The 25,984-nt window shown below is 43.2% G+C and overlaps 1 protein-coding gene across 1 annotated transcript in view; it reads left to right on the top strand.

Moving 5' to 3' along the window:
- Positions 1–25,984, top strand: part of MYO7B (myosin VIIB) — a 1,466,289-nt gene that overhangs the window by 828,683 nt on the left and 611,622 nt on the right. Inside the window, exon 25 of the mRNA XM_069617875.1 lies at positions 294–371. Coding sequence (XP_069473976.1) covers positions 294–371 — 78 coding nt within the window. The remainder of the gene's footprint in view (positions 1–293; positions 372–25,984) is intronic.

Here is a 25,984-nt window from a genome sequence, read left to right as displayed (position 1 = left end):
TGTATATATTTTTGTAAATACATGGAATAAATATCTGGAGTAGGCTTGGTTTGTGGGCTTGGAATGTATCCTGATTTAGGCTTGGGGATATAGCCGGACCCCGGCATGTAAGGGCCTGGGCTTAATACTCCTGAGATCATAAGAAGGCAATGGACTGCTTTTCAGCATAAATTACAGCCTACATGCCATTGAGATGCAACACATCCTGCTGGGTCTAAAAGTAGATCACAGTCTTTCTCTGAGTGGAAATGAAGCATAAGCCGCTGCTGTCTCATGTGTCTTTTTTCCCTCAGAATTCCATCAGGAAGTTGAAAGGCTCTAGGAACATCACCTCCATGAAGCAAAAGCGATTTTCCAAATTATCTGGGAAGGTGAGTCTTTTATTCATTTTTATATAATGTAGGCATTAGACAATCATCTGACGTCCATTTTGCCTCCAGTGCTTACCAATCACAAACAGCTCACCCTTGTACAGAACATCAACATTGCTCTCTGGCACAAGCAGCCCATGCTTACCAAGCACAAAAAGCCAACATTTATAAGAGGATATTTCTTTAATGCAACATATATGATACATAAATATTGCTCTCCCAATTATATTTTTCTAGGCGATATTATGACTGGATACCTTTTGCAGAACTTCAGCATAAAGTCTCCTCCAATCATATGATTTGTCTGAAGTACTTACCCAACCCAAACAGCATGAAAATTTCATAGAGGCTGTATTCAGTTTAATACGCAGAAGCATCAACCCTCCATCGCAGGGTTGTTTTTACCACCAAAAACTGCCCTAACTACAATATATTCTGACTCGAATTAATAGCACTAACAACCAAACGGTGTGAAGTCAAAATGTTGAAAACAAAAATGTCGAAAGTCATAATATCGAAAAACAAAAAGTCGAAAAAAAAAGTCGAATTCCTTTTTTTTTTATAAATTATATATTTATTTTGGGGTCTAGGAATTAAAAAAAATGGGTAAAACTAAAAAATAAATAAAAAAAGGGGGGTTGGGGGGAACCCCCCATTTCGAATAAAAAACGTAATAAAAAAAATGCGACTTTTTTTAAACTTTTTTTGTTGATATTTTGACTATCAACATTTTTGTTTTCGATTTTATCACTATAAACCCAACCAAACGTCTACCACACTGTAAGATCCTTTTTTCACCTTTATAGATGCAACGACTTGTTGCTGATGTAAAGTTTTCTTTAGCCAAGTCCAGAGCTGATAGTTCGGGACAGACTGGCCTACGTGTAAACGGGATATCCTTCAATTCATAGTTTGGCTGAGCGCATGCTTGCTCTTCACAAGTGTTGGGAACAATGGTAGATTTAGTTAATTTCATAACTGTTAAAAATAAGATTTTTACAAGACAAACATGTTCAAAGCCATTAAAGGTTAAGCATTTCATGATCTTGTTTTGGCCCAGCAAGGATAAGACAACAGTTAACAAAAGTAAAATGATGCAAACACATGGCAAAAGTACACAAAACTAAATGGTGAAGGACCACAATTTCTTTGCATCAGTGAAAGAACTAATAGTTCAAACCCAACTTTGCAGAAAAGTGATCTGTGCATATTTACGGGTCACCACATAGAACATTTGGATGACCTGTGAATATTTTTTGTTCACTCCAAGCTCCCAAATCCTGCCACAAACTTCTCATGTATCTGCTAGCCCTACCTTAGCCCCATAATAGAAATAGTTTAAATAATATTTCTTGGGTATTGCTAAAAAAACATGCACAACACATTTTAAGGATTGCATGGCTCATCTTGATAACTTATTTCAATCTCCATCAACTTTATTACGCAAAATCAATGTTATCGTGGTCGTCCTGATCAAGGTGTATGTTGGACAAAAACATAATTAATTCATAAGTTCACCTAGTTGTGCAATACATAATAAACAACCAGAATCATTTACAGCTTCTGATTGATCTGAGTACCACCTCCACGTAACAGCTCTAAGTGGCAATAGTTTCAATCCTGCCCTCGTTATCAGTGCATTCTCATTTTTTAAATGTGGTCAACAACAAGTAGCCAGACACTCTATCCATTGACAAAATAGCCTATGAATGTTTGGAAATCTTAAATAATTCTATTTGTTCTCAATCTGACTTCAATTAAAGGTCAATATTCCGTAAATCAATTTTCCTGTGAGGCAAAGTATTACTTAATGGATTAGCAAAACAGACAGCTGCATTCACACAGTCTAAGCGTCTTTTGACATAAGAGACCCAAGCGATTAACAAATAATTCACCTCTCACTGTAAAATATGGTTAAGGAGCAAACCGGGACAGACTCACTTTGGTGTTCAACCAGACTCTAAACCAGAGTTTTACCTGCTCCATCAGAATCTTATCTTCAATATATGGCATACCCAACTCCTTGTGAACAGATAATGTGGAGGCCAAGTTGGGTAAGCCTTATAAACATTTAAAAGTCGTTTTTCTTCAATTTGAAAGCAGTTTACCCCGGCCATATACCTGTATCATATTTGGCAACCGCTTTTGCCTTAGATTAATACATTCTCAACATTAAATCCAACGGTTGAGCTTTATAAGATTTGGCAAAACGCAGCACCCCAAACATGCCTGTGACATTTTTACATTTTGATGATCAATATGACGGGCCCTGTTCAACCTTGGGGTTAACGTGAAACCTAAATAGTCATACCTTACACAGACCTTGATTGGCTGAACACCTCCTGTAAAAACGGCAATTTATAGTGTTTCCAGCCACATTGGCAAACCATAATTGCCACTTTCGATGCATTACTGGTCAAATCTAGGCTGGACATAAATTCAACACAAAATATAAAGATTGACTCTCACGAAAGAAATACCAGCGCCAAAGAATGTGTTCATAACTTGGTTAGTATTGTATTCTTAAAGTACTTTCCCGTAAAGGTGCTATTTGGATGAGATGTGTTTCGGCACCCTATGTGCCTTTTTCAGATCCAGGCAGAAAATTAATTTCATTCATTCATTACATCTTTATACATTATACTATAATGTCCATTGTGGAAAAACAGTAAATACACATTAATCAAATAAAACATCACAGAGATGAGGGGATGGTGAAGGGCAGGAGTTGTAGGGTTAAATAGTAGAAAAACACAAACATAAAATATACATTATAAATGGGATAGTAACCAGAAAACAGAGAAAAAGAAAAGAAAAAAGAAAGACTATAAACATTAAATTGAGTTCAGAATTATTTCGTTAGCCATTACTAAACCTTTGTTGTTTAAGTTCTAGCCTTCCACTTTATTGCTAATTAGGAATGTCCAATGCTTGTTTCTAACCACTTTATAGTCAATGTAAGCATTAAGGTTCAAATAAGAAGAAAGAAAAAAGAGAAAGAAAAACCCCCTCCACCAAATTTTGTGAGCTCTCTCTATAACCCTCTCGTTTGAAAACCTTCCACAAATAGAACAAACATCTCAAACTCTACCTTAACATATTCTCGTTAATTTAGCTAAGACACTCTCCTATGTTGGGTTCTTGAAAAATACTGAAGAGCTACTCATCCATCATATTTATAAATGATTTTATAAGTGTCCCTTACCGTCCTTGTATCTTCTCATATCTTGATTGATTGTCTGTATAATTACCGGGTTAAATCCCTCCTGTGAAAAGTTAATGTTGCCGTTGGATTGTACTAAGTAATAGTAGTCATGCAGTTCGAACTTAACGGTGACTACAAACATACGTTGTATGTCCATTTCAAAGAGATTCATTATATAGACCCTTGTCTGTGCGCTATAGTACATATCTATTGTTGTGTTTATCTACAAATACCGAAAAATCTGAATTAATGAGGTCATATATGTAAATTATCTTGTCTGAGTCCCAGTCCGTTAAGGACAGAAATATTCACCAGATGGTCATCCATATCTCCTAGTTCATTCACGTTAGCGGTTTGAGTTTAAGTAAATTCACATTATTGTTCCGAATCGTGTATACTGAAAACGTAAATGTATCCCTTCCAGGCTTATAACAATGCCAAATGACATTTTTCATAACTGATGTCATATGTATCTATAAATACCGAAAATCAGAAATAAAGTGGTCATATATGTAAATTATCTTGTCTGCGTCCCACTCTGTTAAAAACAGAAACATTCACCTGATGGTCCGCCATATCCCCCAGTACATTCCCGTTAGCGGTCTGAGTTTAAGTAAATTCACATTAATGTTCCAATTTGTGTATCTTGAATACGTAATTTTATTCCTTCCAAGCTTCTATTAATGCCAAGTTGCATTTAATCAAGTTTACAGCAGAGCGCTGCCGCCTACCTGCAGATGTTTTCTCTCCATCTCGCGCGTCGGCTGCATTCGAAACCGACGTGTTCGTCAGTGTCTGTAAAGTGTGTTTACATTCCCATGGTAACCGCTTCAGTCCTTTCTTACTTTCCGTTCCTATTGTGAACAAGCGACATATTTTGGGAAGATATACCGTTTGGTCCGTTAAAGCCTTACTATTTCAGCCCAACCTTCCTTATGTTTCTGTATTTCTACTTTAAAATGTCCAATAGCCATCGGAATTCCCTTAAGATAATGGAAAGTTATATAATCTCCACCATAACTAACATGAACATTTTTTGCCATTCAACTTACTGTGGCAGTGCTCCACACGGGAATATGCTTGCACACTTAGCACATAAAGATTACATTGTCCTCAATATTACATGTGATCGTTGTAGCATATGTGACCCTATTTATTGTTATGCCTCCTCCTTAAGGTTACCTAAATTCTTATCTTGTGTTAATTGGCATTCTAGATGTGGTGAGTGATGTGGAGAGTAAGCTCTTTCCCTCTTCATAACCTTCTCTGGTTTTAAATTCTGTCTAGGTGTTACTCTCCGCTCCGTATGCTGATTGGAGCCTGGGTAAGATGACCTCGCGGAGGGAGGTAGGATTTAACAGGTTCGGGTTCATCCTCCAGGATTCCAGCTCCCCTGAATTCTGTGATTCAGGCTTCCTCTAAGAGGGGCTCTTTTCTACGATGTACCTCTCTGCCGTTTGAGTAAAAACCAGCAGAGATGTCTATAGCCTAAAAGAGCGGGAGAACACACACCGCCAATAACCAATGCTGCAAAGAAAACACAGTATGATTAGAAGCGATCAGGCAATATTTAGACAATCAGGAGTTATTTAGACAATCAGATATTTCTCTAAGTACCTAGACAATGGTTGAAGTGGTGTTGGACCTTAATAGATGAACCTACAAGAAAACCCAAAACTATGAGTATGCACAAATGATAACCACAAACTCACTATGACTGATACAACCCCCAACAGACCTGATAAGTTGGATTCCTTGGGAAAATGGGTACCAGTTGAAAGGAAAACAACGGCAGGTACAAAACAAAAAATGGGAAGGTTAGTAGGGAAGAATATACCCGAGCGGCACGAGGGTCGCACTAGCGACGGGATGGTGCATACACTGGAAAGCGTCACTACTATGTACTTGGTTGAAGTACAAAAGGTAAGAATAAATGTTTTAGTTCCAGGAATCCACACGTATGAGAAAAACTGGTGATTTCAGGTAATGAACAATACAGGAGAATTGAATGGGTTACCTTAATTACACAAACACAGACCAAGTTGGTGAGGCAGTCTTGTAATGTGCAGCGTGGTACTCCACGTAGGAAGATAGTTCAAATTGTGTAGAGCGGCAAGAGAAAGTAATCTCACCAGACAGGCGAAAGCACAGTGGAAATCCAGGGACAGTCCAAGTTCGGCAACAGGTTCACTGATCAAAATGGAGGAAAAAGCAAATGCAATCCAAGGACAATCCGAAGTCGGCAACAGAGTTCAAAAATCAGGTTGAAGGAACAGGCAAGGACAATCCAAGTAGACAAAGGTGGGTCGAAGAACCAGGAAGTCAAATATCAAGAGGAAAGGGACTAAGGCAATGGAACGGGATGAAACCGAAGGAGCGTAACGCCACAATTAGCAGCAACAAGCCGCTGAGTCCCTTCGGCTTTTATGGTGCAGGGGGCAGAGCCTCCTTACGCGTTCTCCAGGCATGGAACGTCTCAGCTGATGCGACGTTCTCTGCTGTACGGCCAGACGCCATGGCAACCGATACCGAAGCCACAACGAAGTTCTGGAACTCGCTTGCCCCCGTATGTGGCCACAAGAAACGGGAGGTACTGCAGGACGGGGCCGATATGTAACACTAGGCGCGTGTTCAGGAATCCTGCTTCCTCTGGACTTATCGTTCCAAAGTTATATAATCAGAACATGATGAAAATATTTATTAACATCATACAAGAATCTAATCTTTCCTGTCTCATACAAGAATCTCTCATATTGCGGAATTCTGCTTCATTTAAACTTGTTCATCCCAATGCATAATCAGGACCTTTTGTGAATTAGTACAAATGATATAATACATCCTATTTTTTTCTCTCGGATTGGTTTACATCACATTCCTGTATCTAATTGGTCACATGTAAATAGTTGCACAACAAACGATCATATATTTAAACCTGACCATCAATGGTTATAACTGAAATGTACATACATTCTATATGCGTGAGAGCACATTTTTTTCATTTGTGTGATTAAAAACCCAAATGCAACAGATAGGTGGTTCCAAAAGTCAGCAAGGTGCCTTTGTAAAACATTTTTTATCTCCTATGTTGGCTGATTATTTTCTAGTCCACTACTGTCACATTGAGATGTTGAATTTGGCCAATCCATTTCAAATTTGAGCACAAATTCCATATTATTTTTTACTTGTTATTTATTATATGCTATTTTCATGCAGGTCTTGGTTCAATCGCTTGATAACTCAAATCCTGGAACATCAGTTGTTGCATTTAGTAGTAGTTCCAAGATCTCTGAGTTAGGCAATATGTGTTTACCACCAATAGCATTAAGTCATAAGTGAGACATATCCAATATGTACAACAGAAATTAGTTAGCATCTTTTTGCCTCTGATCCTCGAAACATATAGGTTTAAGTACCTCATTGGTTACAATGATTGGGCTTCAAAATATGATTCACATCCTATTCACATACTATATTGCTCGGTTCTATTTTCCCATAAAACAAAACACATGTTAAACATTTCTTTGATACAGTTTTAGCATCTCATATCTTGTCATTAGTCCTTACACACATCATCCTAAACTTTCAAAGAAAGGATACCATCTCATTGTCTTTATTGAGACCAATCTCCAAAGTTCTGAATCTGCATATCATCCTTGCTTCCGCTTGCCTCAAAAGTATCTCTTTGTTTCCTCCTCTTTTTCCCAGTGTTAGCTTTTGCAGTATGATATGTCTTGTTTCTGTTCCAATTGGTGTTTGGATTGCTAGTGCTGTGTGAGTGGAAATGTGGAGTCTTGGCTCCCAATTCCTGACAAATGCTCTCTGATCCGTCCCCTTAGCTCCCGTACTGTGCTTACAATGTACACTAGCCTACATACACAAATCACTGCGTAGACAACAAATTTGCTCCGACAGTTTATGTTCTCCTTAATTTTAATCTTGTTTCCTTTATTATCTTGGAACAGACCTGTGCTTGCATGTGCAACTTTACACAGTGTGCAGGTCCCACATTTTCTGAAACCAGCTACATCCGGCCTTAACCAGGTTTGTGTTGAAGTCCTTTGTTCCTCTGGAAGTAACGACGGACTCAGGTTGTTTTTAAGTGTTTTCGCCTTTCTATAGATAATCTTCGGAAAATCCTCTGCATACTTAGTTACGTGTGGATCCAATTTTAACAAATGCCCATGTTTTTTCAATTGATTTTTGATCTTATAGTTGTTTGCACAATATTTAGTTATGAAATTAACCTTTCCATAATCCTTACTTATGGATCTGTCTTTCTGTATCAATGTTTGCTCTAAAGGCATAGCTCTTGCTTTTTCTCTTGCCATCGGGATACATTTCCTTGGGTATCCCTTTGTTTGAATCTGGTCGATAATAGATCACATTGTTGTTCAAATTCTGTTGAATTGTAGCAGTTTCTACGTGCTCTTATGAACTCACCGCTAGGGATGTTTCTTTTCACTGGGTCATGGTGACAACTATTACCATAGAGAGTAAAGTTTAATTATGTATCCTTGCAATAGTTACGGCTTTGAAGATGATCGTCCACCGCATAGATTGTAAGGTCCAAAAAGTTAGTACTACTTTTATCACTTGTCCCTGTAAATTCAATTCCAAACTCATTACTGTTAAGTCTGTTCTTGAAATCTTGGATCTCTTCTGTTTTCCCATTCCAGATTAAAATACATCATCTATGTAACGAGCCCAGAGCGCAACCTTTTCCTCATAATCTTCCTCTGTATACACTATTGCATCCTCATACATCCCCATAAAAATGTTTGCTAACGATGGAGTGTACTTCGTGCCCATTGCCATTTGTTTGTAGAACGTGTTATTGAAGATTAATATGTTATTTTCCAGTGCTGGTTTGAGCATCCCTTTCAACATTCATAGTGGTAATGAGAAGCAAATACATCATCTATTATTTATATCACAAGCCATTATTAAATTCTGCAATGATCGCAGTGTTCTTGTGAGGAACACTGTATTTTCTGCATACATTAAGACCGGTAAAGGCATACCACCTAACGTTGAGATGTCAGCAATTGACTCAACCAAGTGATTGTAAATGTTGTTGACATACAGTGAGAACAATAAACACCAGAACCAAATGAAAACCATGATGTAGAATGGCCATTAATTCCCGATAGCAGACAGGCCTTGTTGTTAACATTCAACATGGACAAAACACCAACTAGGAGGGCAGCCCATGGAAACTAAAATGGACCTTGGTTTTAACCTGTTGACTCTATTAAATGCAGATCTAATGTCCCTAAAGGCTATATACAATTTCTTTTCTTCAGATAAATGGCATTAGAAATTACAATGTACAGATTAAGTGTCTGGTCATCGGTTCCCAATCCTTCACTAAAGCATAACTGAGTAGGTGCCAGAATATTATTGGCTTCTACCCAGTCTTGCCAAGATTGCTCTGCTGAAGATTTTATTTAAAGGAAGAATATAATAAAGAAATAGGACGGTAAGAAAGAGGCAAATTTCCCAGGCCTTTTTTGTAGAGTGGACATATAATTGCATGGTTCCAAGAATCAAGAAGAATATGAGTGGCCAACATTTCATTAAAACCCACAGTTAATAAAGGGGCCCATAAATCCTCTAGAGCCCAGAATAGATGCCATCAGGCCCTAGGGTCTTATTGCAAGATTGCTTCCTTATGGCAGCTAATAAATCCTCTAGAGAAAATGAAATGTAATGGGGGTAACATACTGTGCTGCCCCTAACTATTATGTAGGTAGACACAACAGGATTCAATGAATTAGAACCATTGTTATCAGCATATAATGATGAAAATTGATGGACCCAATCCAAGTCCTGAACAATAGTTTCACTCGAATAATCTCTGTTGGAATGTCTAGGCCCAATGTTCACCAATTGCTCAACATTTCAGCTGTTAGCTGTTATTATTAATGCCTGCCTCAAGGAGTTCTTCCCAGGGCAAAATGTCCATATCCCTTTTCCGTAGGGCAATCGCTTTTTTATACTCACAACGCTCCCTAACCACTAAAGATCTCTTTGAATTGGGATTCTACAGAACATTTTCAAAGAGAAATGTTCCTACAGGATTTGTCAAACCAATAACTTTACTGGCTGCCTAGGCAATCCGCATAAATAGAAAGTAATGGTTACTTCTCACTCATGCCAGTAATAAAAAAATTTAATAAGAAGGCTGTCCCGGTAATTACATATGGAGCCAAAACCCTCTTCTTTGATCCAAGTGTAGAGGAGCAGCCGAGTGCCTCTACAGGAAGTCCCGCCCCTATTTTGCCCATATGTTGGAAACCGGAAATGATGACATGTGCAATGCAGTAATGGTACCTGTACCAATAAGAATCTTTGAGACAAGGTATCCGTTGAGAAGACCCTATTTGAAGTATCGCCGAAATACTGACGGTCTCCGAAGAGAAGCGCCTGAAGAAGTGTGAAGATGCAAAAAGGAGAAGCTGGTGACGTAACAAAAGATGAGAGTGACACATTGGGAAGGACGACCAGAGAAGCGAATGCATAAGTGATATAGAATCTGATGGCGAAGTAAAGAATCGGGAAGACTTTCATGGGAATGAAGATTGCATTTGTGAAGAACACTGCAGAATAAATTTGTTTTACAATTGTACAGATGCTGTAACGCAAGTAGACTAAGTATTCTTAAGGCTGGCTCTACTTAGTATATAGACTGCAGGCTGTGCCGCCAACATATATGCGTATAGAGTTCTAGACATTCAATGATACAATTTTAGTGAGCGAGTCGCCATGAAGGAAGACGGATTGAAAACTATGTGTGTTGCAGCAAAGAATAGGCTTGAATTCGAAGTAAGACCAAGTAGGCTGTCTGGCTTAATGTCAAAGACTGGAAGCATCCAAGTACTGGTTTTCAGCTTGTGAAGAACAGTATATGTGAGAAGCCAAGGCATCCCTTTTTAAGTTGCAAAGAGAGAACACCACGAGTGCCAAGTTTCTCCATTGAAGACTATTAAATGCTGTAATACGAGGAAATTCATGGTCTCTGATCACGTGGGCTGAGGATGAAAATAGACGAGGCACATGGTGCACCATGTTGAAGATAGCGAGTGCCTGCACTCACTTATATTCCCAGAGCGGAGAAGCTACTACAAGGCCAAGTTCAAAGACAATGTTAATGGCAGATGACATGAGTTATAAGACCCAATCACGATCCTATCCTATATAGAAAGTATACTTAAAGGTTCCCCTTGAGCCAACCACAATCTCCCGTAGGTTTTCTTAATTTGCCACATAGTATGACGTCACGTATCATGATCTTTTAGTATATAAATGTGATTTTTCCATGAGATACTTTGAGATTATGGTGTGCGACGTCCGTTGTACTCCCTGTTTTAGACATTTGTAAATAAAACAGTTATTTGCCAACTTCCTGAGTCGGTCTTACTGCTTCATGTAAGAAGTTATTCTCTGTCCCATCTATAATACAATGTGTTACCTTGACTAAAAGGGCCTCTAGGGTTCACAAGCGTTAATTGGGTTAGGCTTGAAGGGCTCTTTTAGAGGAGAGTGCTGAAGCTCCCACAGGGACTGCGGCACCAGTGTTAGATATGAGCTGGGTCTACTCTCCTTCGAAGTTGGCGTGATATGGAAGAACTTGGTTATGCAGGAGAAAATTGTTTCTGATGCAGAAACCTCAATTTGGTGGCATTTGAAACATCAAATGGATAAATAACTTAGCACACCCTTTAACAACGGGGTTTAAAGGTGTGTATAATATATGACATATTATGGTGTCACCCATGAACAGGTGCAAGATTTTCCAAAAAAAGCAAAACAAAAACTGTGGGAGTTGGATTGGATTAATATCATTCAGGAGGTACATAGGTATCGACTGTATGTTGGAATCTCGTTGGACATGAGGCCCCTCGGGGTACTACCCCAATATCTATGTAGATTCCCAGGTTCATACTGCGTTTGCGATTTGACCTTTTCCGTACTAAAGAAATGTTGGGAGCTGGGGGGGGGGGGATTTAAAGCAAGCAGAGAATGTGCAGGTACTGTGAACAAGAGGGTAACATTGAGACTATCTACCATCTCTTAATTGAATGCCAAGTCCTAACCCTTATGCATCTCACATACTTTGGCCACCTTGTACAGGATTTTAATGTTTTATCATGCAGTTTAGTATGGCTATATATTTTAACTCAAAAATGAAATGGTTGGAGATTTGATCTTTGTGTTTTTTAAAGGACTTGTTCCCATGACAGTGCTAGTGCCCTTTGACTGCCAGGGGCTTTGCATGCCACCTCCACTAATGTGTTCCTAGTATGTATTAAATAATGTCGGTTTTCTTTGGAAAATGTACATTTGCACTTATTGTAAATAATGATTTTGTTGTGGAATTTATGCATTATGTACTTTGAAGGGATTTGATTAAATTGGTTGTTGCATGTGTTATGTGAGGAAGATGATGGATTTTATACTCTCGAATATTTATTCATTCTGATGTACGGTAATGCTTTCGACTGGGTGAAAAGTTCCTTGTTGAACTAATTCATGAAAAAAATAAAAGAAATGTGTCAGACCAATTATTTCTCTTCTGTCGGTTTATTAGTTTACTGGTTTAAAAAAAGCAGATAATACTTACTTCATATAATCTGTAAAACTATGGGCACTATCAGTAGCTGAAGCATCGAACTATAGAATACTTTCTATTAACTGGATGTTGGATATAATATAGTGATTCAACTCATGTTCCCTTATTGCAGCCCATCTAATATTCTTAAGTACACCGTTGATCAAAACATCCTCTAAATGTGGAAATGTAACATTTCTGCTCCAATGTTTACCGATGTTACCATTTATTTAACCTTCAGCACAGAGTGGCCTAACATTAGAAATATATATATATTTTTTTTAGTGCAAGGTTTGCCCAAGCTTGAAATATGAAAATTAATGTCTAGGGCGGAAATTGATCAAAAACATGCATAGCACATTTTAAGGATTGTATGGCTCATCTTGATAACTTATTTGAATCAATAACTGCAACATTTTAGAGATTGGGTGGACCTCCACCAAACAAAGTTTGGGTGATTTGGAATTTATATGAATACGTATGCAAAGGATTACCCCACAGTGTAGATCATGGAGTAGTAGGTCTGGCGATAAGGGAAGACAAACTTGGAGAGGTAGACTAGCACCCTTACACGCACTTCCCTGCACAGAAGGCATATAGTATTGAAGTGAGAGGGTTCAATAAGCTACAGCCAGTTTTCCATAGGGCAAGAAGGATGTGAATAGTGAGATTCTGTACTATCTGAAGTTTTTAGGTTGGGATTTTTGCAACCCCAGTGAGAGAGAGTTGCAATATTCCAAACATAGGTGTCTGGTCCTCGATGCATCGGGTAGGTCCAGGCCGTGCTTGAATCGTGAATTAGGTGTGAGCTTGTTTTACTTGTAGGGACTACAGAAGGTTTTAGGGGTGTTGGGATTGTGAGTGGAAATTAATTTGAAGTTGATGGTAGAGGTGGCTGCCGGTCCCTTGACTAGTTCCTGTCACTCAGTTGCTCCGCCCACCACCTGTTTTTGCGCCTTCCAGCTAGCTACTTAAGCACTCCAGGCCAGCTCCATGCAGACAGCATTGAGGAAACTGCTTGTCACCTGACCTAAGCCCCGCCCACCCAATTTGCCCTGCCCCTTGCTTTCGATTATTAACTTTTAGATCAAGGGTGTCTTTTACCCGGGTGTCCTAACTTAAGGGCAGATGAAGAAAAGGTAAATTCTTGTTTGGACCTGTTCACACCGGGAGGACCCAGGACTAGAACCCATGCACCTCTAACATTGGGTAAGCTCCCTCAAATATGTTTTTTACACCCCTTTCTCCCAACAGCCAATCCCCACCATCACTGATCATTGTCAACCACACCGCTCACCAGCAACATCATAGACACCGAATCTCAGCAATCTCACTCGCGTCAACATAGACCACATCAGCACTCCATCATCAACAACTACAAGAAGACTGATGCTTGCCAATGGTCGCTCAGCAATCAACCAAGTAGCTGACATCGCCGATCTCATCACCACACATGACTGAGACACCATCTTCTTTACAGAGACCTGGATGACATTCCCCTTGAACCACATCCTAGATGTCCTGAAAGCCAATGGCTACAGAATTCTACGAGACCTTACAAACGGTTCGATGTTAATTCGCCTAAATAAATTACTTCGTGATAATTTACTTTGAAGAGATTACTTCAAAGTATGACTTGAACATTTTTTTTTAATGTGGGGGGTTCCCCGTGTTCCCATTACCCTTCACTACCACCCCTACCCCAAACCCCTCCCTGTCCCCTTTTACTCCTTAGCCCAAAACTACATATATGCATAATTTGAAGTAAATTACTTTGAAGTCATTTTTGGCCTTGAAACAATGGGAAACCGTCCAAACAAGGCTGGCAAAGGCCTCGCCATCATACACAATGCATCTTGGCCATGCATCCAACTGAAAGTCACCACCATTGGCTCTTTAGAAAGTCTCTCCTGCCACTTCCCGCTCTTCTCAGTTGGTAGTGTCACTTTTCACCTCATCTACAGACCACCCAAGCCCAACACCTCCTTCATCGAAGATTTCATGGACTTGGTCACCACCATGTCTCTCACACATGCTAACACCATCTTCCTCAGAGATTTCAACATCCCTGGTAACCGAACAACCAGGTCAAAGAAAATAATCTCCACTGCCTACTCAACACTCTTAACCTCATGCATCACACAAAAGACCCAACTCACAGAAAAGTAATATCCTTGATATCATCAGGGGGGCGTGGCTAGCCAGCCATGGACTAGGACGTGCCTTGTACTGTGCTCCTGCCGATCTGACATATATCTGAGAAATTACGCCTTATAAACTACTGCACGGGACTGGAAACTGAAGGGATAGGCATCGGAGCACATGCTCTACAAGATTCCTGAAAAGCAAGTCACTCGTGCCTGCAAATTGAAAGGAAAATGGGTTTGCAAGGAGCGGCTGCGTTGAAACAATGTTGCTAAAGATGGCGGACAACAAAGGAAATGTCGCCGCAGCCTGAACGAGAAGCAAACTTTACTGCCACAGCAGAGCGTGAGGACAACGACGGCCAGTGGCAGAATAATTTTCACATCTGATCGGCGCTCCCGGGCTCGAACAAATGTAACGGCCAGAGACTGTAACAGTAATAATAAAGTAGCCCCGCGAGGCGGCGTGGCTTTTGGCCGCACACAGAGGCGGCTGGACTCTGCTGCATTGGTCGAGGCGTCGGGGAGTTGGCAACTATGGACGGCACAGGACATTGAGGCGGCGCTCCCGGGCCAGACCGAAGGTGCTGCTTGTGGGTGGCCGCAGTGTTAACGGAGATAATCGTGGGTGAGCGTGACTCCTGGCCGCCCGCAAAGGCAGCCGAGCCTGGAAGCTGCACGGAGCAACGAAGATTGAGCAGGGGTGGAGGGGGAAAGCAGGCACCGTGAGGAAGCTGCACGGGCCCGCGAGCCACGCAGCCTTGAGCGTGGGGGATAACAGTGTTGGCATTTATATATAATATGCCACACGGGAACTTGATGCTGAAGCGGGCGGTGTGTGAATGTTAAAAATAGCAGCGGACAGCCCGGAACGCAGAACGGGCAGAGGTGGAAGGAGCTCCTCTGCATGATGACAGTGCATGTGGGCTGTTCAGGAGCACGCTGATTCCGAAACTAGTGCACTAGGGGCCTGGGAATTAACCCCTTCCACTGTTGGTACATCTGTGGAAAACGAAACAAAACAGCTGGTCTGTAAAGTGACACTGTGACTGAGAAATGAGGACAGGCTGAACACAAGCGCAATGAGCATGCGAGATGTGTAGATGGCTGGTCGCCAGCAAATGAATGCAGCATAAGTGAGTTCCTGAGGAGGCTGAGGCCTGCATAAAGGACGAAGACCCAGAGGTGAGACGCTACCAGATAGTGGGAATAAGCGGACTGTGAGGCACGCCGCTAAAGGACACTGCTCAAAGGAGAGACGTGGGAGGACACGGCCCACTCCGAGATTGACTTTGCGCGCCACCCAGCAGGGCAGCACATTGAGGTCACCCGCATACTGAGCTGAAGTGGGAAATAACAGTGAGACTGGAGAACTGAAATAAGACACAGTGAGATTGTAGGATGTCGGTGAAGGGGCTGAAGGCCAGGGGCCACTATGGACACCTTTGCAAAGGCGGAACGGGCCCCTTCAACCCCGGCACAAAAGATGGGGGAGGCATCGGGAGATGACCCCCCTGAAGGAGAAAACCAACAAGTCCTAGCGGCCATAACGGACTTCAGTGCTAAGTGGGGCACGGCGATGGTGGAACTGTGTACAGCTCTAGAAAATAAAATAGATGCTGTGGGAATCGAGGTTACCTTGCTACGGCAGGATGTCAGGGCGTTAGCAGAAAGAACCAGCGGACTGGAAAGTGCAGTGAAGACCAACACTGATGTCAGTACGAACAATGCGAAAGAGGTCCATGTGCTCAAACAGCAGGTTGCCAACCTTGAAAACAGGGTGGCGGAAGCAGAAGGACGGGCGAGACGGAACTACATTCGGGTGGTTGGCCTGCCAGAAGGAGAAGAAGGCCAGGACCCCACAAATTACGTGGAGAACATGATATACAAGGAGTGGGAGCGGACAAACTCTTGCAGGGGTTCACTGTAGAGCGGGCACATCGAGCCCTTATGAGGAAGCCACGGCCTGGAGCTCCACCGCGACCGATAATCGCGAAAATCTTGAATTAAAAGGAAAAGATCCTGGAGTATTTTCGCAAGGGCGGAACGATAGAAAGAGCCTCCTCCAAGATTACGGCATACCCTGATTATACTATGTTGGTGCAAAGTCAGCAATATAGTTATGTTGCGGTTAAGAGGAGACTACGTGCGTCAGACATCCGGTACATGCTGTTGTACCCAGCAAAATTGAAAGTATTGCACAAGTGCAGAGCGTTGTTCTTTGACACCCCAGAGGATGCAGCGTCGTGGCTGGATCTACAGGGCTGCCCGGAGCAGAACGAGGAACGAGATTCCCAGGAACACGATAAGTGAAGACACTATGTCATGCATCCTGCGAGGGCGGGAGAGTGGGGAATTCTGGTATAGCGCTTTGAATTATTGGATACACACGGCGCAGCCCTGAACTTTTATGACTCTCTGGGACTGGATTATAGTCTGATAATAAATGCAAATGAATGCGGAAGTACTGGGTGAAACAACTCTAAACAAATAGGAGCGAAAGGATCGCACTTACTTACCCAGAAGATTTAGTAGAAAGGCGGCCAGTAGGGCGGCCTCCCCCTGCTGAGCTGCGAGTACGGGCTTTACCAGAAAGGGCTAGATGCGGGGGTGCCTGAGATCCAGGGATGGAGCTGGGCAACAGTTGGGGAGAGTGAAGTTAGGGAAGGGCAGGGAGGGGGGTGGGAGAGGGGAGCGGGTGTTGGGGGGGTTTGTAGTTAAGGGAAGTTTGAAGCGGGTAACGAGCCTATATAGATTAAGACGGAAGTGGGATCTGGACTGCTCTGGCGTGAGGGAGAGGGGGATTCGAATCGGTTATGGGAGACCTTAAAATAATTACGTGGAATGTCAGGGGGCTTAATAGTTATCTGAAAAGGAACAAGGTCATGTTGTACCTGCGCAGACAAAAAATAGATATTGCTCTGTTGCAGGAGACACACCTGACACGGGAAAAGATGGAGACGGTGGTGACGAAATGAAAAGGGGTTGTGGTGGGCTCGACATATTCCGCCTATGCTAGGGGAGTACTCATCTAGGTGGCACCGCATGTCCCGTTTCAACAGTTGCAGGTGGTGGCAGAAATGGATGGGAGGATGGTCATAGTGAGAGGATTAGTGGAGGATAAAGAGATAAGCATTGTGAATACATACGCACGCCGCCAACCAAAATACGGCGGCATATTTCAGAACCTTGTGTCATAATCTCGGCATGTGCATGGGTGGGGCGGTGATCAGGGGAGGGGATTTCAATTGTGTATTAGATCCCAGAGTAGATAGATCGGATGGGAAGATGGATAGACCTGCTCCGGCGGCTAAAGCGCTGCTGGCCCTACTGGACGACTTTGGTCTAGCGGATGTGTGGAGAACAAAACACCCCCAAGATAGGCAATACTCGCACTACTCTGCCTCGCAACAACTACATACAAGGTTGGATTATGTCTTTGCCACGTCGGACGTGGTGATAGAGTGTACTCAAGCAGAATATAAAGCAAGGGTTCTTTCGGACCACTCGCCCTTGGCTATCGGGTGGCAATATTGCCCCCGAGGGCTAGGATTCCAACATGGCACCTTCGGGCAGAGGCACTTAAGGATCCTGCCTTCAAGGAAGATTTAAGGGAAGAGATTATTAACTATTTTGAATTAAATACAGGTAGTGTTGACTCTGCGAGTACATTATGGGAAGCCTTTAAGGTGGTGATGAGAGGGGTAGCCATAGCAAAATCAAAAGGCCTACTAGGTGGGATTTTGGTTGATATACATGAAACAGAAAGGGAACTGGAAGAGGCATTAAAAGAGGGAGGTGCAGATATGGAACCGGTACTGAAACTGCAGCATAAATGTGCAGAGCAGTGGGAAAGATTATGTAACCTCAACTATAAAAAATACATAGAGAGACAGCATGCGGGAGGGGATAAAACAGGAAGGCTTCTGGCATGGTTATACAAGAGCGAGACTCCTAGGCCTGCGATCAGAACGATTGAGAGGGCAGATGGTAGTGTAGCTGACACTCAGGAAGGAGTTAATCAGGAGTTTGTAGAATAATATAAGTTGCTATATGAGGATTAGGGGAGTATTAGGCCTGGGGAGATTACAGAAACATTGGAAGAGATAGGACTGCTTAAGATAAGTGTGGAAGAAAGAGAGGAGTTGGATGCACTGATTACCTTGGAAGAGTTGGCGGAAGTGGTGAGGCAGCTGCCTACCTGTAAGACTCCAGGGTCAGACGGGTTCCCAAGTGAATTTTATAAAGTATATAAGGAGGAAGTGCTCCCCCCAATGCTAGACATGTTAAATGAAGCGTTTGAGGTGGGACGGGTGCCGGAGTCGCTCAGAGAGGCGATCATAATACCGCTTCCCAAACCCAATAAGCCTGGGCACAGTTGTGGCTCTTATAGACCTCTGTCAATGTTGAACCAGGACAGCAAGATATTGACGGCTGTCCTGGCAAATAGAATGCGCAGAGTTATTAGCAAACTAATATACCCTGACCAGACGGGCTATGTCCCGAATAGGAACATAACTCACAATCATAGACGACTTCATCGGGTGGTTGAGTGGGGGAGTAAGAACAAGGGCGAAATGGCAATTGTGTCCTTGGATGCGGTTAAGGCTTTTGATTCTGTCAAGTGGCCATGGCTGCTTGCTGCCTTAGCAGGTTATGGAATGGGGCCTGGATACATAAGGTGGGCAAAGATGCTATATAGTGAGCCATTAGCTAGGGTTAGAACGGGATCGGTGATATCTGAAAGAGGGCAATTAAGCAGAGGCACCAGACAGGGGTGCCCATGGTCCCCAATGCTCTTTATACTAGCTCTGGAGCCCTAGCAATATACCTTAGGCAACAATATGACACCATAGGTATCGAGGTGGGCAGGGAACAACACCTGATTTCCCTGTATGCTGATGACTTGCTACTGTACTTGAGGTATCCGGAAGAAAATCTCCAGTACATACTAGAAGTGATGGATAAATATGCGGAGCTGTCTGGTATAGCGGTGAACCCCCCAAAAATCTAGTATCTTCCTGCTGGGTAGCTATAAGGGGACCCCTGTGGGACGGTTGCCGGTGCTACAAACACCATGGGCGATTAGCTCATTTAGGTATCTTGGGATAGACATGTACCACACAGTAGAAGAGGAGCACAGACACAATACTGAGAGAGCCATTGAGAAAATTGAGAAATGCATGAATTTCTGGGAGAAGTTGCCCCTAGCAATGATGGGACGGGGGGCACTACTAAAGATGGTGGTCGTACCTAGGCTCCTGCACTATTTCGGAAATATTCTGTATCTAATACCCAGGACATTTTTCACCAAACTGAATAGCATGTGCAGGGACTTCCTTTGGCATGGCAACAGGAACTGAGTGGCATTATGGAAGATGCAGAACTTTTACGAGAAAGGTGGAATAAAACTGCCCAATTATGAGGTCTATTATGTTGCAAGCCACCTGCAATATATAGCCAAGTGGCTCTCAGACGAACCGACCCCCGAATTCCGGTTGTTTGGACACGATTGTGCCCCATATTATCTGAAAGAATTGATCTGGCTGTCCAAGAAGGAAATGGAGGGACGCCCCGAGATGATGAAGCTTGGTGGGAGATGTGGCGCCGAGCGTGTCAGTTGATGGGGAACCCATTCCCATGCTCCCTGCAAGTGCCACTAGCTGCACTGACGGGGGGAGATAAGCAGCTGCGGATGATAATACGAAATCACTGGGAGGCGGTTGGGGTGGCGACAATGGGAGATATTTGGCGGGAAGGGACCATCATAGAGTTTGAAGTGCTGGAGGAGGAGATGGGGTTACACCCGGGTCAGTATATTACTTATTACAGGTTGGTCCAGAGAATCAGGAGAACATGGCCCGAAACGGTATTGGAGGGAGAACCAGATGATACCGTAGATGTGATATATGATATGACAGAGGGGGGGCATGAGACCTCCAGACTATATGAGATGATGATGTCCAAAGTAGGGAAGGAGCTAACACAATTGAGACTAGACTGGGAGGCAGAGGTGGCCGCCTCCCTGGTGGACAAGATGTGGGAACACGCTTTAGGATACCACAAGAAGGTGCCTAGAAATGCAAGACTGAAACAGATACAGCTATATATCATGCACAGAGCATACATGACACCAGAAAGGATATCTAGGTTCAAGGATGCTGCAAGACAAGCATGTCCCAAATGCGATGAAGAAAAGGCTGGTATGGTGCACATGTTTTGGACATGCCCAGTAATTGAGCGCTTCTGGGGCGAAATAGCACAAAAACTAGAGGAAAGGGGGATCACGATGGTTATAAACACGGCTTGGCCTTGTTTGCTTGGGGGTTCCCCAGATAGCAGAAACTTAAGCATATTAACCAACTGAAAGATTTAGCATATGTGCTGGCAAAAAGAAGGATTGCCATGGGATGGAAGACATGTCATAAGCCACGGGTGAAGGTGTGGTGGAAGGATTTGCAGAAATGGGCGAAGGCAGAAACCGTGGTGTGGCAAGAAGCAAGTACTGCAGGGGGGGAGGAAGATGTGGGAAGCCTGATGGCATGGAGGTCACTAATAACGGAGTTGTTTGGGACGGTGCAGGACCTGACAGGATCCACAGAGTGTGAGACCCCATCGCGCGAGGCAGATACAGAGTGCTGGAACAATAGGCTCGAAAGGGAGGGAGGACGGGGGAAGCGGTGACCAAAATAAATCGATGAACATATGTATTTTATTGATGCACACACCGCATGTGTGGTTTGTATTGTTTTTTGTTTGAAAATTAATAAAGTTCTTTAAAAAAAAATCCTTGATATCATCATCACTGGCGTGGCCACCTTCCATCACAGCTCTCCAATCCAGCTTGACTGGTCAGACCACCTGGCCATCCCCTTTGACATTAGTCACACCACACCAGTTAAGCAAACCCATCGGAAACCCTGCAAACAAGCCTTCCGATGATTCAAAAAATTCCCAGTGGAGGCTCTTATGGAAGATCTCACCAAACTCCACTTCACATGGACTGATTTACCTCTGACTAACCAGGACTGTGATTCCCTCCTCCAAGAACTTAAAACCACCGTCACAACCAACATCAACTGCCATGTCCGAGTGAAACAACACACCCTCAAGCCTAAACCTTCTAGTCCCTGCTACACTCAAGAGCTCAACTTCACCAAGCGAAACATCAGAAAACAAGAGAAGACTTGGCGAAAATCCTGCAACGCATCCGACCTCGCCCTGCTCAAGGAACTCTGTTATACACAGAGACTACTGATCACCACTGCCATGGCCAACTATTACCAAAACACCATAGCCACAGCCAATAATGAAAGCAGAGCCCTCTTTAAAGCAGATCTATGTTAAAATATCAATTTCTTTACTGCAAGGTCAAAAACCTCGAATTTAGAACAATGCATTTCAGCTATTTTATATGCAGTGGGAGATCCACTGCTGCCCCTGCGCATTCCCCCATTTTAATTAATATCCCAACCTAATTCCCCATCTATTGTTTAATGTAAATTTGTTGTTTTCAGTTCGAGGTTTTCTTCCTCGCAGCAATAGTCTGTGACATTTTGTAGTGATACCTTCAAAGCCATCAAGCACTGCATCAACCCTCTGCCCGACCCACCCATACTACAATCCATCAAGAAAGTCACTGCCATCAACTCTTTCTTCACCAATAGGATCAACATGATCCGCCAACACATAGACACCAACGCTACAACTGACAGCACACTACACATCCCATCACGCAAAACCACAACCACCTGGACAACATTCAAAACACTGACTATGGAAGACCTTACTGTCATTCTAGCATCCCTCCAGGCCACATCATATGTGGACAACATCTTCCCTGGCTCCGTACTCAAGGCACTTCCGACTGAAACACTCCTGCCTTAGTTGGCAATCATCAAAAGCTCCCTAACTCAAGGCACCTTCCCCTTGACCCTCGAGACCAAACAAATCCTCCCACTTCTCAAAACACCAACCCTGAATCCTGACAACCTCAGCAACTACTGTCCCATCAACCATCTTCCCTTCCTAAGTAAGATCCATGAGAAAGCAGTATCCATGCAACTCCTCCAACACATCGATTCTAACAACCTCCATCAGTCCTATCAATCTGGCTTTTGACCCAGACGCAGCACATAAACAGCTAGCATCAAGGTGGCTGACAATGCCTTTAAAGTCCTTGATGATGGCCATCCTTGCCTCCTGTTTCTCCTTGTCCTCTCAGCAGCATTTGACACAATAGACCACCAGACATTTAGCAACAATCTACATTGCTGCATGGGGATCAGCGAGATCGTCCTCATATGGTTCAAATCATACCTTGCTAATCGCCACCAGTTTGTACACATGGTTTCCTCCAGATCACCAACTCTACCCATCTCCTGTTGATTCCCACAAGGCTACATCCTCTCCCCCGTGATCTTTAATCTTTTCATGGAACCACTTGAAATCCTGCTTGCTCCATACAACATCCACATCCACCAATACGCAGATGGCACGCAGCTCCACCTCAAGGTATCTTCCATCGAAGATATCTACAGGCTCAAGGCCTGCCTCTCTTTGATCCATTCATGGATGTCCAGTGCTTACCTGAAGCTTAACCCCTCCAAGACGGAATTCCTACTGCTGACCAACAACACTGAACACCCAGACATCCAGACCTGGCTCTTTGCTATGCACCTTGAAGGCTTCACACTCCAGCTGGCCACCTGTGCCAAGTCCCTTAGATTCGAAATCGACAGGCACCTCTCCTTCAAACAGCACGTAGGAAGGAAGACACAAATGACTGGTACCAAAGTTCTCTCCTGTGAAAAATCAAGCCCTTCATCTCAGAAAACAACTTCAGATCATCTGTCCAAGCCTTGGTCTCCTCTCACCTGGATGCCCTTTTGGAAGGTCTTCTCGCAACTACCCAGGCTCCCCTGAGATGTATCTTGAATGCTGCAGCACGACTCATCAAAAGACTCCAGAAATTCGACCACATCACCCGACCCTCATCAAACTGCACTTGCTCCTGCTGCAAGCCTGTATCATTTTCAAATCTGGTACATCATATACAAGGCTGTCAGCTTGAAGTCCCCAAGCTTCCTCACTGAAAAATTCAGCATCTCCGGAGGCCTACGATCTACCAGAAGTAAAGACAGGTGCAGACTTGAAATTCACCGGTGCAGGAAGGAAAAAACAGAAGGCAGACCTCCTCTGTGTACGCCCCAAGACTCTCGAACCTCCTCCCCATCAATATCTGGTTCACCTCCTCATTTCTACAGTTCAGGAAGGAGCTCAAGACCCTCCTCTTCAAGGAATGGCTCCTCTTTCCTAACACCTAGGTTCATATAACGTCTACGTCTATTCCCCACCTTACCTGAGATTGGCTGATCTGATCCAGAAAGTTTCCTCCCCTGGTTATTTGTAGATTCATTGCTGACTATGGCCCTCCCTCCCCTGTTGTTAGATTCCCACATGCTTGTTTCTATGCTCTGTAACCTTATTCTTCCCCCTGTGATTGTAAAGGGCCTCTTTGCTTCCCGAAGCTATGCTGTGCTCAATTAATACCCTAATAATAATAATAATAAGAATAATAATAATAATAAAGGTGGCTATGTCTTTTCTTTCTTTTCTTAACTATTCCTCTATAAGAAAATAATTTGAAACCTTTTCAAGATGGAGAAGGAGATTCAACTCAGTATATTTTATTAGTTTGTCCAGAGTCGGCTGTTCTGATTGATGCATCAACCCTGCAGTGTGAAGGTTCCCAACTGCCTTTCATCTGGAGAATTGCTACAAGTAGATCCTGTTATTTTGGAGGCCCTTTTGCACCGATTTTATTTGCCTTTCAAGTCTGTCAGTTCCAAAATCTGCATGAGATAAATTGATGAATACCTGGTGTGAACTTTTATTTGTGTTTATCTGACAAGAGTTTAATTGCTGCAGTGTTTAAATGGAACATAGAACTGTCAAGTGCATATTTGTCTACAAATACTATTATAAAAAATCAGGCGTTAGGTTTCAGTTTAGTTTAGTTTAGTTTGTTTATTTATAGAGCGCGTCCGAACCCTCAGGTAGCTGGGCGCATAATCAGGTGGACAACATAGTTACATATCGTTGCGCGCAGCAAAAAAGGGTACATACATTCAATGGTACAAAAAGAGGGGTACAGTATGTGGCATGAGATAAATACAATAGATAGTAAAGGACCGGGTTACATGGTGGTCTGTTTCAAGGTGTAGTTAAGACATACAGTAGTAATTGGTAGAGTGAGGAGACCTAGGAGGTGCGTGAGTAAGTAGCAAAGTGTTAGGCAGAGAGCCAGGATTTCACCATGGCTCTGAATGGCCAGAAGGAAGCTTTTGATCTGATTGCAAGAGGGAGTGTGTTCCAGCATTGAGCTGCAAGAACTGGCAAACTGGAACCTCCTGCTGTTTTTAGATTGACTTTGGGGACCTTGAGTTGGTGCAAGTAGGGAGTTCTGGTGGTGCTGTGTCTAAAGAATTTGTCAGATAGGTAGCGCGGGGCAGTCAGTGACAGGAACTTGTGTGTAATGACAAGAGTTCTTAGCTTAATTCTGTCTCGGATTGGGAGCCAGTGGACATCTTTGCTGGCCTTGGAGATGTGAGCCTTGCGCGGGAGGTTAAGAGTGCATATTAAGGCATTGTTTTGGAGAATCTGGAGTCTGTTCAGATTTTTTGTAGTGGTTCCCAGGAAGAGTGTGTTACAATAGTCTAATTTAGACAATATCAGCACTCTGGATAAGGTGAAGCAGCTGGAGGAGGGTAGAAAAGGTATACAGGCATTGATAAGTTTGTTGGTGTAGGTGGTTGATGAGATGGTGGCATTTATTTGTTTTTTCAGCAATAGGTTGGAGTCGAGGTACACAACTTAAGTTTGACCTCTTTGAAGACTTTTATAATGTTGCCATCATTGGTGAAAGATTGGTACCTAGAGTCCAATTTATTGGGGCGGGCTTGGGAGCCTACGATAAGCAGTTCCGTTTTATTGTCATTGAGGCAGAGACTGTGTGTGGCCATCCAGGCTTGGATTTCTAGGTAGATTTCGTTAAGCTTTGCAACATCTTCTTCATAGCAACCAGTGAGTGTGATGAGGACCTGGGTGTCGTCTGCGTAATTAGTGTAGCTGACACCCAGATTGTCAAGACGGTCGATGAGAAGCTTAGTGAAGATGTTGTAAAGTGTGGGAGAGATGCAGGAACCTTGGGGAACTCCGCATTGGATTGGGATAGGGTCAGCAGCCGCTGAGGGGGGCGGAGACCCTAGTCGACCTGTCAGACAGAAATAACTGAATCCAATTGGTGGCATTCTGTGAGAATGCGGCAGCCGAAGAGAGGTGTTGTGTAAGGATCTGGTGGTCAACCAGGTTGAAGGCCGCGGAGATCCAACAGGAGCAAGATGGCCAGATCGCCCTTTTCTTTGGCTTCATCCATTTGGATTTTTAGATCCAGGAGGGCGGTTTCGGTCCCAGGCCTGGGTCTAAAGCCGGATTGTCGCAGGCCTAGGAGGTTATTGTCTTCCAAATGTTGTTGTATTTGGAGGTAGGCTACACTGTCTAATATTTTGAGGAGAAAAGGGACCGTGGTGATGGGTCTATAATTCGTGGGGATGTTAGGGTCTAGGTTGGGTTTTTTGAGAAGGGGAGGATC

The sequence above is a fragment of the Ambystoma mexicanum genome, chromosome 10 (genome assembly GCF_040938575.1).
Source record: "Ambystoma mexicanum isolate Mex_15411 chromosome 10, UKY_AmexF1_1, whole genome shotgun sequence".
In the NCBI taxonomy this organism is placed as follows: domain Eukaryota; kingdom Metazoa; phylum Chordata; class Amphibia; order Caudata; family Ambystomatidae; genus Ambystoma; species Ambystoma mexicanum.
This window is presented reverse-complemented; position numbering and strand designations above follow the sequence as displayed.